This window comes from Myripristis murdjan, chromosome 18, assembly GCF_902150065.1.
Source record: "Myripristis murdjan chromosome 18, fMyrMur1.1, whole genome shotgun sequence".
Taxonomy (NCBI): Eukaryota; Metazoa; Chordata; class Actinopteri; order Holocentriformes; family Holocentridae; genus Myripristis; species Myripristis murdjan.
Genome location: NC_043997.1, coordinates 15594690 through 15608254, shown reverse-complemented (window position 1 = coordinate 15608254; position 13565 = coordinate 15594690). Strand labels below are relative to the sequence as shown.

General features: G+C 44.1%; 1 protein-coding gene across 1 annotated transcript in view; it reads left to right on the top strand.

The window, feature by feature from the left end:
- Positions 1-13565, top strand: part of dok7a (docking protein 7a) — a 33016-nt gene that overhangs the window by 5288 nt on the left and 14163 nt on the right. The window contains exons 5-9 of the mRNA XM_030075737.1: positions 4678-4797; positions 8717-8815; positions 9657-10483; positions 12507-12555; positions 12807-13406. Of these exons, the coding sequence (XP_029931597.1) occupies positions 4678-4797; positions 8717-8815; positions 9657-10483; positions 12507-12555; positions 12807-13406 (1695 nt within the window). The remainder of the gene's footprint in view (positions 1-4677; positions 4798-8716; positions 8816-9656; positions 10484-12506; positions 12556-12806; positions 13407-13565) is intronic.

The window sequence follows — 13565 nt, the reverse complement described above, 5'->3', positions numbered from 1 at the left end:
TGGTAGACAATGTGTTCAGTATTGATTCATGTGGACTGTGAGATGAAGTGAGAACATCTGCCTAGGATCATGAAAAACCTTGCCAGAGCTCTTATTTTCATCTGGAATAGCCAGAAACCCTGTAAACCGATCCCGAATAACATCGGGCTTTTGGCTGTAGGACGATGCAGGACAGAGCCTAAGACTGCTCTCTCCGGCCACATCGTTCAGCGAGTGCAAACCACTCCTCTTAGGGAACAAAAAAAAAAACCCAGACATTGTTCTGTTGAACCCAGAAATATGCTCGACTTTAAATGTTTAATTTGGAAAAGATTAAAGATAGATGTAGTCTAATTCGTCAAAGACAACATGGACTTCCGCAACAAAGTAAAGAGCTTGCAGTGCAATGTGAAAGTTTAGGCCGGCGGTGCTGTTATCAGCTCCTCTCGACTCTCATCACATTACACATGTGTCTTGAATCAAATTAGGTCGCATTATTAGGGGCTAATAGCTCATGAAGTCATAAGAGACTACATGAACCGCGTTTTCCTTCTGTCCTCCTCTAACGGACCGGATAATAATCGGCTGTAATTCAAGATCATTCGCATGTAACGTGCATTTAACGGGGTCCGTGATAGAAGAGAGTCTCTCCGACTGTTCCAGTGCGATAATGTGACGTGCAGCTGCGAATCAAAGAGATGCCGTTAAACCAATTAGGTGCTTATTATTTGATGATACGAGGGAAAGAGGCGAAGAAATGTGGCAGCTCTAATCGAGGACAGTGGTAATGTATGTGGAATCAATACGGTTTGGAACCAGCAAATGGAGGCTCAGCGGTTAAGTGGCTCCAATGAGTTGTGGCGGGATCGGAGAGATTTAAAGAAATACTGACCGGACAAGTCGGCGGCTAGTAGTTTCTGGTGATTAGGTTTCCTTAATTTTGCCTGTGGGGTTATAATAACAGCAACCAAATAGACAGGCCCTAATCCTCTTTCTGTTTTAAGCAGTAATAATACTATATCAACAAAAATCATCTGCATAAATAATGTTGTTGGCTCAAGAACTTTGTGGAAAAAGGTTGCCGTTGTCCTTCAGGCAGTGTTTTTAAATTAAGGATAGTTTGAATGATCGACTGCGGTAATAACTGCTTGAGGACAAAGAGTTTCGATCATGTTGTTGTCTATAGCATCAGGATCATTAATAATTTATTAAGTATTGATGAATGAATGTGATTTATAGAGAGGCCTAAACAAGAATACATTAATAAATCCTGTGTAAAATCTCCTGATATCTTTTTGGTGAACCCGCTTTGATGAGTCAGCCGTCAAGCAGAATAAATATGTTCCCTCGTGATTCATTTCATCTCCGCGACACTCGATGCTTCGCTTATTAACAGGTGAAGGTGAGCTCGGCGTTTTGGTGGCTTTGAATCATCATCATCATCATCATCATCATCATCGTGGATCTTTTTCTCCAGAGCTGATTCCTATGTGTGAAGCTCCCAATGCCAACTGGCATCTCTCAGTGCAGAAAACGTTAGTGTCAACATGAGGATTAGAGGGTTGCACTGAGTCACTGGATGTGTTTTTCTCTCCCTGCTCGTACATCTGGTCTCCCTCAGGCAGACGCATTAAGGAGATGCTCAATGGAGTTTTATGAAACAAAAAATTAGCCCTCAGATGTGTTTTTTATCCGTATCACAAGGGCGAGCATCTACATGCGCAGATGCCACTAAGAAACCGTAGGGATTTTCAATAGGTCATCATCGAACTGCATTTACGTGTGAAAGGCCTATGACACAGGCCATCAGCTGCCCGATAAATGAAGCTATTTTTCAGTGTAATTGCGCTGGAAGATTGCTTTTTCCACTTCATGTTTCTCTACAATTCAAATTGGTCGTGGAAGTGCTTTGTTAGCTGGTGGAAGCTTCATTTTCAGGTTTCTGATTCCTCATGGAGTCAATTTTCAGCATTACGGCGTTTGCTTGAAGTTTTCCATTTTGCTTGTTGCACTTCCTGCGTTTAAACCGCTTGTCAGTGCAGAAGCGGCATCGCAAGCCCTCCTACATGCAAGTCAACTGTACTGTCAGCACTTAAAGGAACAGTTCACCCAAAATACAAGAAAAGAGATTTTCCCTCTTGGTGTAGTCTGTCTATCTTGATAGTTTCTGTGTTATCTGGCCTCCAGGTCTCCAGTCTGCTGTGATTGTCCTTGTGGGTACATGCTGGTGGAGTTCAAAATATACATTTCCTACCAAAGAGCACTGGCAAACTTTATCTATCCGCTCCCAGTGAGTTTGAATTAGAGGTGAAGAGATGTGTTGTTTAGCAGGAAATGGTTCTTAATAGTATTTCAGGAGACAGAGGAGATTGGAAACCAAATCGCATAGAAACCATTTGGATGGATACATTGCACTTGGGTTAAGTCTAAAAGTATGTTTTTTTGGGTGAATTATTCCTTTAAGTTGTATTAGTGAGCTATTGGTTACAATTTCATTACAGTAAACTATTTGTCACTTGCTTGTGTTTCTTAGTGTTTTGTCCGCTCAAGCTTGACAGATAGGGCTTGTGAAAACATCTGCTTCATAATTAAAAAATACTCGACTGGAGGAAATGATTCCTCGGTGGTGGAGCTGCATCACCCATGCTAATTCGACATTATGTGGCACTCCAGTCAAGTTGTTTTTTTAAGAAACAACAAGCAGTCCCCAAGCTTACTCGACAGTCAGAGCTGTGTGCACGCCCGTGATAAGGTATATTGTAGTGTTCATCTCGGAATAGACATGAAACCATTAAAGGGGAGGCGAGTGTGTGTCAACACCTGGAGGGGACAGAGACTGGCACGAGAAGAACGCCAGCTAGCAGACGACATCAGAGCGCTCTGGAAACACGAAGACCCCCGCTGGAAACGTGAGACTTAAGAATGTGGTGTGTGATTTATTTAGCTGGATTACATCTCCAGCAACCAGACCTGGCGTAATATAAAGAAGGTCACACATCACTTTCAATTTCGTGTAAATAGAAACGTGGAAAAAAGAAAGAAAGGCAGAAGGGAAAAAAAAAACAGGGAAGAGGAAATGTGAGTGGTGTAGCGGTACATGAAGGCACCTCTGAATGTTTGTGTGTGTTGAAGGGCGTGCATTCCTGGGATATGTAATCTCTCAGCACAGTTTATCCACAGCAGATGGAGAAGTGGGGCGACGGTGCTGCTGGACCTCTCACTTTTGGCTCGTGAGGAGGCTTTGTCAGCTCTTCGGTCCTTTGCATTCTTTATGGTTTTTCCTCTGTGATTTCAGGTTTTCAATTAGGAACGCATAAATGACTCTGCAGGCAAATCAATAGTCAATAAAAACAGGGCATTGACTTTGTTTTTAAGGAGACAATGACATCAGCAGCCGAGGTGTGATAGAAAGCAGTGAAAATGTCTTTTTTTTTTTTTGACATCTGTGTCGATGTTTACTTGGTAAACCTTGATCTTCTGTGATGTCATGACAACACAGCTTTTTAGCGTCAAAAACAACAGGACCCTGCGTGAACTTTCAAAGCGACTTAGGAGCACTCAGCATTTTCATTTCCAAGTGTTGGTGTCACTTAATGGCAGCTTGGATGACTGTCAGACGCTACCGATACCGGGTAAAAATAAAAAGGTCAACCTTGACGGTCATAGCCTCGCCGCAAAGATTTGAGTCAATTTACACTCCCTACTTACTGAATGTGAATTACGAGACCAAGTCCAAGCTGAGGTACGGTAAAATACAATAAATTCAGCCGGCAGATTTACTTAAAATAGAGAAATAACAAGAATCACAGTGAAAAACACGTCAGCACGAGGACTGGGACAACTATTCATTCACTGCCTGGAGAAAAAACAGCCATAAGGTTCCAGTGAGGTTGTTTTGTTCCTACATAGCATCTTTATAGTGTCATAAACTGGAGGCAGCTCTCCCACCTGTTCTTTATTCTTCTTGTTTTGTATCCTAAAAATTCAAGCAGCTGATGCTGAATCACCCGCAGTCCAAACCATGAAATGAGTGGATGTGTTTTCCCGTTTTGCGGAAGCCAAAACAAAAGCTGCAATTCTCATTCAGACTCAGAAAAGGCTTGAGTCAGAGGAGAGTATAAGTGGAGATATTTATTGGGCAAGACTCATATCTACTGGCCCATACATCTTCAATCTGGGCCGGCGCAGACATCTTGAGTGGAATTAGCCGGTGACCTCTGGCCAGGGGAGTGTCTGCAGTGTGATTGAGGTCAGCCTTGACATGGGTGGTCTCAGGGACAAGGCAACACAACGACCCTTTGTCGGCGACACCCAGTGTGGCTTTTTAGTGATGAACAGCAGGTTGGGTACATAGAGCGAGGTCAAGGGGCCACGAGGGAGCATAGCCATTGACCTTTGCTGCTTCACTTCACCATTTGATGACACAGTAAATTAAAGTGAAATGCGAAATGGGAGTCGTAAAAAAAAAAAATGAGATTTTTGGTTGTAAATGAATATTTACAGATTTGATATGTTCTAAAAATGTAGTAAAAAAGCCACAACTTTGATAACTAAGTTAATGTAACCCTATGCCACATGCAAGTTTATCTTTGATATCAATCCATTGCTGTGTGCCGAGTAAAATGCAACTACTTGGTGAATTTAAAAGTTGGGGAAAATGCAACCAGAAGAGACGCTAATGAACTCTGTTTCCCACAGGGGCTGGTGTTTTCTTCCTCACTTCTACGGAGAGCGAGCAGATCAGCTTTCTGTTCGACTGCATCGTCAGAGGCATCTCCCCCACCAGAGGCCCTTTTGGACTGCGGCCAGTTCTGCCGGGTCAGTACCAGAGGTGTTTAATGCTGCTCAGCTAGGAAGGACTGCAAAAAACAACTGACCCTCAGAGATCCATGCAGAGCGGCGGGGGGCAAATTAGTCGTAAGGCCCACTATATTAAAGGAGGAAAGTGGATATCCATGCAATCAAATGACGTTAATCATTCCCATTTGGCTCCGTTTTAGCTATTAGCTGCACTCTTGCCTGGCAGGGTGAGCAAACACTTAACTGGCCACTTAATTGAAGCAAATGTTGCTCTAGTGTCTCGGCTCCTGGGGATTTACCTCCGCTGAAGCTAGGTGTTTCACGCCACCATTTGCTGCCTTCCTGGAATGAATCCATTTTTGGGCAGAGTAAGCCGGAGGATTCCTGCATGGATGCATGAGCTTTGATGTGAAGGAATTATGACGGCTGCTTTTTTTTTTTTTTTTTTAATAATTGAATTATCTTTGAAACTAATTATAATTTCAGTAAATGAAATTCGCTATCCCCTGACTTAAGTGTACGGTGGTGGAAGTAAATGTTGGGGTCACCTTAAACATGTAAGAGGATAACTACCATGCTAACTTTTATTATAGCTGCAAATTCAATTATCTTCTATGTATAGACGAGAGAGGCTGGCTACCAGTGGGAGAGGTGGAGGATGGGCTGCACCAGAGGCCAGCAAGGATTTTTTTTTTTTTTTGTTACTAGTCATTTAGATTTGCAGCTAAAAATGTATGTAGGAACATGATCTTAGTGTCATGTAATTGGAAAAGGCTTGGGAATATTGGTTAAAAGTTGGCTAGAACAAAATTGCAATATTTTATATGCAACACAGAGGTGTGCTTGTACTTTGAGCACCAAGCCCACGGCTTTCCATTGCCTTCCATGGTGCAAACTTTAACTTTAAGGGTTTTGATGAATAGTTTCTTTAGGCAGTTCATAACTTGTACTAAAAAAGTTTTTTTTAAACTTATCTGTTCTTCCTCAGCTGGCAATCCAGCTTGAAAAATAAGATGAAAAATAAAATAAGCGGTGACTTATCACATGAGAAACACACATAACCTTGAGTCCTATGGAAACTTACAGGAGGCAATGTCCTGGTGACTCAACACGTGAAGCCACATACCATGAAGTTACCATATTGTCAGTTTGAATGTGGCTCACAGCCTAATTGCCTCTCATTTCCCCGTCTTTTGTGCCACTCTGCTATATGCTGCCTTGTCAAGTGGGATTAAAGTAAAAAATTTTTTAAAAAAGTCAGAAAAAAAAAACAAAACAAAAACGTAGACAAGCGTCCACATATGCTGTCGCTTCTGTTTCAGCTGATCTGATCGCACATTTTGGTGTGACACTGTCCGATGACTAAAGCCGGTCCACATTGTTTGTTTCCGCTGCCGTCCACTTTTACAGCTTTACAAATTGTACACATTTTTGATCATCCACGCTAATAGGAAAAGGTAGATCGGGCAGCTGTGGGGCTTGTGGGTATTCTTGTTTTCACACATCTCAGCGCCTAATCGCAGGCTGAGCTCATACTCCTATTATTGTTGTGTGTAGTAGAATAAATAGCAGGGAGGATGTCAGAGGGAGAGTGAGGGGTCAAAGTCACAGTTCACACAAGCGGAGCAGCCAAACCCTCCTAATCACTCTGGGCATGTGTGTAACCTCATCCACAGGATTCCACCGCCCCCCCCCCTCCCCTCTTTTCTCCCCCCAAACTCGCCTCCTAAGCCCCCCCATTTCATACTTGGTCACCAAGTGCTCCTCCTTTCTTGCTCATAATTGTCTCTCTATCTCTTTTACTCACTTGCTTGCACGCTCTCTCGTTCTCCATCTCTCTTCTCGTCTCTGCTTTGATTAATAGCTTGCTCGCGCGTTCCACTTATCTGTTTCTCACCCTTGCTTGTTGTGCTCCCACCTCGCTCTCTGTCTCTCTCTCTGTCCTGTCTCTCATTCTCTCCATTCAGTCTGCTAACTTTGTTCCCGTAGGCGGCAGTTCCACACAAGATATGCCCACATGGTTTAGAGGTCGAGGATGTGGTTGGGTTAGGTTCTTTCACAGCTGCCACATCGAGGCTGTTTTAGCCAATGGGCAGGAAGCACAACAAGTGCTGCGACCAATCACAACGCTTGGGGGTGGACCTTACCCAAAACTGTATTTGGATTCATAATAACACGGATTCCAGAGGCCAGTCATTGTTAAGAGCCATTCATATAATACATTTTCACTGGGGAACCTGTGAAATAACAAGTATATGTCCAGTTCCTAACAATATTGGACTTACTTATTTTGATGAGATGTTAAACCCCGACTGGTCGAGGACAAGCTGGTAGTTTTGAGGACTAGAGCTGTTTCGCAGCAGCCATTTTGATATGAAATAGCAGGGTAAACACAAGTGCTGTTGCTGATGACATTCAGTAATGTTCAGTTCCAGGTGGTGTTCATGCTGACTCACTTAAACGGAACGGTTTTAATTCCTGTCATTAGCAACGGCTGCATTTACCTGCTGCTTCGTGTTGAAATGGCTGCTGTGAAAAAAGATCTATCGCAATGGGCAGCAGAAACTTTACTGAAGCCGCCAGAACGTCTTGCAAGTGTTTTCACGAGTCTGCTGTGAAGATAAATTACATCTGTCTGCTCCCAGAAGCCATAAGCCTTATTTTATTCAGCTTTTGTTTAGAGCATTTTAACCTCATTGAAATGCACATAATGTTAAAAGATGAGCACCACATCATCGCTATCTTCTTGCTCAGTGTCATTTCGCCGGGCTGTGAAGGAAATACCGGAAAAGTATGTGAGCTAAAATGAATGAGACACTTCAGAATAAACTGCTGTAGCCTGCCATTGCGGTGATTATTAGTATTTTAGTTCCAGTCAGTCAGGAAGTGGTACCTACCCCGGCACCAGCTCTGTGACATAAACCCAAAATGGCTGACAAGGGAGTAAGGTCCATAAAGAATTATGAACAGCCTGCACCTTGTGGAAGGGAACATCGGTGCCATGAGACTCCAAGCGGTTACTGGACAGTCTGTCCTATCTGATTGCTTTTTATTTGAGGAAGCTATTATACCGTATTGATGATCTCACCCATTTTCATGTTTGGCACATTTGCCACATTAATGCCGCACGCCTGGACAGATGAAAGAATCGATTCAGTGTTACAGCTGACCTTGGTCGTTCGAGGTACATTAGATCTTTACACAGCACTACCAGTCAGTCTTTAGAGACCAGGAGCAGTGTGCGCACCACTGGGCCCACGTGGCAGCGCTATTAATAAAGCCTGTAGTGTTGCACAAACACTGCAAGGTGTTCCCCTGTGTGACCCCTTTCCCTGCCTCTCCAAAGCACCGTTGAACTCTTCGCCATGGCCTGGGGTAAAAGACACACATCACTCTCGCTACCCAAGGAGCCGCTGTTTCTTTAATGGCGCCACGTTGCCTTTAATCGCACTCGCATCTTTTCACTGAAATTATTTATCCTCTCTCAACCCGATGTTGTGCACGGTAGTCTGTGTGCCACGAAAAGACGAGACCTCACGGTTACAGTGTCCCCTCATGTTCCTCTGGAGTGGCTGGATGTGTTTTCACAGCTGCGCCCGTGTCACCGCGGTACAAAATGCTCAGCTGCGTCACATTTGATCCCGCGTCTCAGTGACGACAGCAAGACACACTAAGCTAACCTCATCACTAATTAGCCCCGTGATTTACCGCCGTGAACCAGTGGATTCAAACAGGATATCAATAGCAGAAGGAAGTGTCAGGACGAGCTTCCAGTATAGTTGCCAGTTATGAATCAACACTGTGGGATATTTCCCCATTGATGTTTTAATTGCTTATAAATTACTGCACTTTTGGCATTCGTTGCTATAAACTGATGTATTTTTGGTATTCATTGCCTCTGTTTGGGTGTTTATGTTCTGAATAACATCTGTGACAGACCCCAGCGCCACTCAGGCGTCTTCAGAGGAGAGGGTGAACCATGAGGCCCAGGAGCTGGAGAAACGACTGAGCCTGCTCTCTCACCGCAGCAGCACAGGTACAGCCCCGTTACGGACCACACACACATCTCATTTTCTAACAAACTCAAAGCAGCAGAAGATTGTTTAACCTCTTCAACTCTGTCAGTCCCATCGGTGGGTTCGTCATTACAAATGCACGTCGCTTTGTTCAAACCCGCAGAGCCTTATTTTAAATTCTAGTGGAGATCCCAAGGTTTCCAAAGACACCAAACATGTCCTGCTGAATTACAGGGAGATGTGCATAAAATAATGCTCAAGACATCTAGATATTTTCATTTTGATGTAATGCTGCAGCCATAAAACAGTGACACCTTGGGTTTGAATATTTCACTCGATATAAGTGAGATGTAGCTTCAGTGAAGCGTTGCAACAAGTAGATACATGATACGTAACACAATATAAGGGAAGTTCAATGGATTAATCCTGTGACTGACTTTACAGAATAAATGTTGAAAAGGCAACTAACAGTGTTTGCATTTTGTAAATATTGCTGATTTACTGTATAACTTACATTGGATCTGCATATGTGCCCCTGCTCCTAATTTATCCACAGTGCTTGTGGAACATGAACTATAGTGACTCCTCATCTTTCAAATGACTGTTGGGAAACAGTACATAGACTTTTAATAATGCTGCAGTTTGTCATAAAATAAAGTTGCAAATTTGACAATATGTACACCAGTGATTTATTGTGCTTATTATGTGGTGAATACCGGCGGGAGAAGTGGCTGAGGAAAAACACACATAATGATATTAGAATGCTTTGAAAGGCTTTATTGATGAAAGAAACGTTTTCATTAGTGCCGTGCCTAATGTTGATTAAATTCATCAAAGCTTTATTGATGTTGTCCTCCGCAGCCTCGTCCACCTACTGCCCGTCCGCTGGGGGAGACGACCGCAGCATATCAGGCTCCTCCGACACCTCCGACACCAGCCAATCAGACTGCAGCATCAGCAGCCGGCTGGCCATTTGGGCCGAGCCGGCTGCTGCCTCCAGCCCCGCTGAGAGCGCTGGCCAGTCGGGGGCTAAAGTGGCACTGCAGAGCATTGACAAGCTTTCAGTCAACCAGGGAGGTGGACACCGCCCGACCGCCAAGGCCCCTCGGCAGCTTCAGGAAATTGGCCGTCAGAGTTCATCTGACAGCGGCATCGCCACAGGCAGCCATTCCTCTTACTCTGGAAGCTTCTCCTCCTACACGGGAAGCCTGGATATAGCCCCTGGGGAGGAATTTGGGTCTGTATTCAGTTTGCCTCCTCACGTGGCTCTAGACCTGAGCCCTTGTACCTGCCCTCCTGTTCCAGGACATGAGTACCAGGTGCCCACATCACTTAGGTACCTCTATGACTCTCCTAGGAGTGTGTTACAGGAGGGAAATGTGGCTGCCAAAGACAATGAACCCTCCACGCCAACTAAGGACACTCCCGCCCCCTCAAACCTCACGGCAGGATCATCAAACAGTGATAGTAATAACAGTGATGGCAGCAGTGGCATAATTTCTGGCGGTAACTCAGACGGTACTGTTGAAAGACAGTGTCTGAGTGTCTCCTCGGAGGAGATTATGAAATCCATGGTGGCATCCTCAAACGACAGTCAGCAACACCCTGATTCGTGTCAGGCCTGCAGCTCTGTGTCGTCCGTCTCCAAAACCATCGTGACCATCTGTTCAGCCTGCGGAGGCGTTAAGGTACGGTGAAATATCTTGTTGTGCTCGGGCTAAATGTGCACTTGCGCTTGCTTTTGCCTTAACGTTTCATTCCTGTTATCCTGGCTGAATTCTGAGTTTTTTGTTGCCTTTCTGTATTCCAGCAAACCCCCTCAGTAGGAACTGTTTGATGCGAGTTCACCAAAGAAATGAACACAGCACTTTACATAAAGACACTTCCGTAACTGCTGGCTCTCTGTTTGTGTCGAACGTCTGTTGGAAAAAAAAAAAGAAATGTTGAAAGAAAGAAAGTCTGTCTCTTTCAAATGGTCCTCTAACGGTGCTCTCTGCAAAAGTGCTGTTGTATAACATCATCATAGCAGCTTGTGTGAGCAGGCCTTATCATCACGGTATCATCTGTTCTGTAGCTTGCTGTCAATATGACCTTTGTGGTATTGTGCGGGGCGATTTTGATGCCGCTCTGCGTTTCGTGTCAGAACAACTAACAATCCCACGGCCCATCTGTCTAGCGAGTTGGGCATTCAGCAGCCAGTCGAGGTTGACATTGTCATTTCACCCAGCAAAATTAGACCATGTCAGTTTTCCTTCCTGTCGAGCACCTCTGCTGCTGTTTACTGCAGCATTTCTCCTCACTGTCCGAAAGGCTTAGAAACTTAGTTACCGCTGTTGAGTTTGAGAAGTGTTTTCGTGAGAAATACTAAAGACACACAGCAGGGCATCCGCCTCTGGCACCACAGGAACAGTAGTTATCCATGATGTCATCCATGTGTACAGTTTACTTGGTATTGGAATACACACATAACATGAAACACTGGGGTAGGGGCTCCACTAGTAACACTGCCTCTGTCTGAGCTTCTAGTTTTAGTTGTCTTGGTTTTCTCAGCTTACTTGATTTGGCCTTTCATCATGCTGGTCGGTTTACATTTCTCCTTGTTCAGAACGCGTTTGATTTTTTTTTTTCTCATTGTCTAGTCTTAACAGAAAGAGAAAGACTTGTTGGATTGAGGACTAAATCAATTTTAGCTGTTGGGTTTTGAGATAAATCCAATTTGGCTGTGATATGCAGTGTTACGTTGTTTCAACCAGTTTCATGCTCATCGGTTTTTACTCAGATCTTCATATACTTTATGACTCAGATCAGATTACACCGTCTGAGCATTTTCTTGTGTTTTGAACTCACAAGAACTTTCTGAAAAGTTGAGCTTTAGCTTTAACTTCAGTTAAACTGCAGATTCCCATGAATGCTGAGAGAAAATACTAACTGGAGCTCTTTGGCCTTGTGTATAAATGTCAAGTCATTTCACAGAAAATTCTACAGCTCCACCTACTGGTAGTGCATTTAGTGATGAGTGCAGGTGGAAACACTGTTACAGCTCACAAACATGCATCATTTTTGTCTCATTCAGCTCTTATGCAGGGTAAGATAAATTAGAAATGCAGTTTTGGTCGTTAGTTGGTGGGTCAGGCACGAACAGTGTGGGAGGGCATTCAGCAGATTCAGCCTCTGCAACAGGATCCACCCCTGTGGTGTCTATTGGCTCATATTTGTAAGGGACAATTTCAGGCAAAAAGTCACGTATAATCAAATATATGTCCTTTGGCATCTCTCAGTTTATCTGACAATACATAAAAGGTGTTTTAGCATAATTAATGGTGCAAATATGTTATGTGACGCAGATGCCATCGTGCCCTAGCAGGTTGTGGCTGGTCCTTTTTTCTGGTGCTGTGTGTGAGTGAGCAACCTTCATGACAAAGTGTGCTGGTGGAATAGAGGAATATGCTCCGTGTGATGCATGCAGTCATCTGCCAGCTCATTTGGCAGCCGTAGCCTTACAAAATAAATGAAGCAAATCTGGAAATAAGTAAACAAAACAAGCCCTGCCCCACTGCAGTGTGGAGCCTTCAAAACTCCTGCAAAAACATCAGACATTCAAAAGTCTGACCATGAGGCTGTTTATTTACAGGACAAATTAGAACCATCCAGCTAAGTCTGTTTGCGTAAATAGTCAAAGTATTCAGTTTTTTCTTCTGTATTCTCTCACAGGGGACACCATACACACCTGCTGGTGGCTCAGCGACACCTGCCCTACCAGGTAAGTGTAATATCTATCTATCTATCTATCTATCTATCTATCTAATCAACAAAAATGTGAATTATTTTTGTCCCCACTGCACACAGTTATTATTGCAAGCCTGAACAGTTATTGCGCATGTTTGGAAAAGAATTCATGACTGACACAACTTGCAGATTTGTATAATACCCAAGATGATTTACAGTCTAGGGCAGAACCCAAAGTTTGATGAAGACTTTTGCCTCCAGAACATCATGTTTTCAATCCAGCAGATCAAAGTGTTGACAAATTGCCATGCAGTGCCATCGCTGCCAGGGAACGCACTCCCATTTTTGAAGTAAAGACAGTTGCGGAGAGCGACGCCGGCCCTGGACCAGAAAACACTCACAGCTCAGAGAAGAACTTGGAAACACCTCTGCCAAAGAAGGGAAGGGAAAAATTAGCCAGTCTTTTAGCCGAGCTTTTAGGGTACTCAAGTTTAGAGGTGAAGGCAAACAGACTGAACGTGTACGAGTCGATGAGCTCTGCATTTGGAAAAGCGCTGAAGACAACTTTTGACCCGAACCCACAGCAAGACATGAGAAGCGCTATTTATGAGAACTGCCTGAAGTGTAAAGGAGAGCGCTGCCACCCGCCTCCACGTGTCACACCTGCAGAAAGCTATCGCAGCAATAACGGCTCAGTTTTGCCCGTTGGTGAGAGGAGCCACACCCAGTTTGGACCCATGCCCTCTGGGCTGTGCCTGAAGAAAAACCTGGAGCACGACGTGGCGGCTGAGGAGCTGCACAGCCGAGTTCAGGGTCACGGATCCTCGAGCGCGGACGAGAAGGGTCAATACAAAGAGATGAATAGTTGTAAAGTGAACAGCGAAGGTAAGAGGGCTCCTCACCAACTTCTTCTTAAACTGAACTCACTGATAACAAACAAAGCCTCTGCACATCCTTTGGTGTTTTTCTCTCCTGTCAAGTGACTGCATCCTTTGAAATTATCTCTTTGTTTCTGTCCTCTTCTTTTCTTTGACATCAATAAAA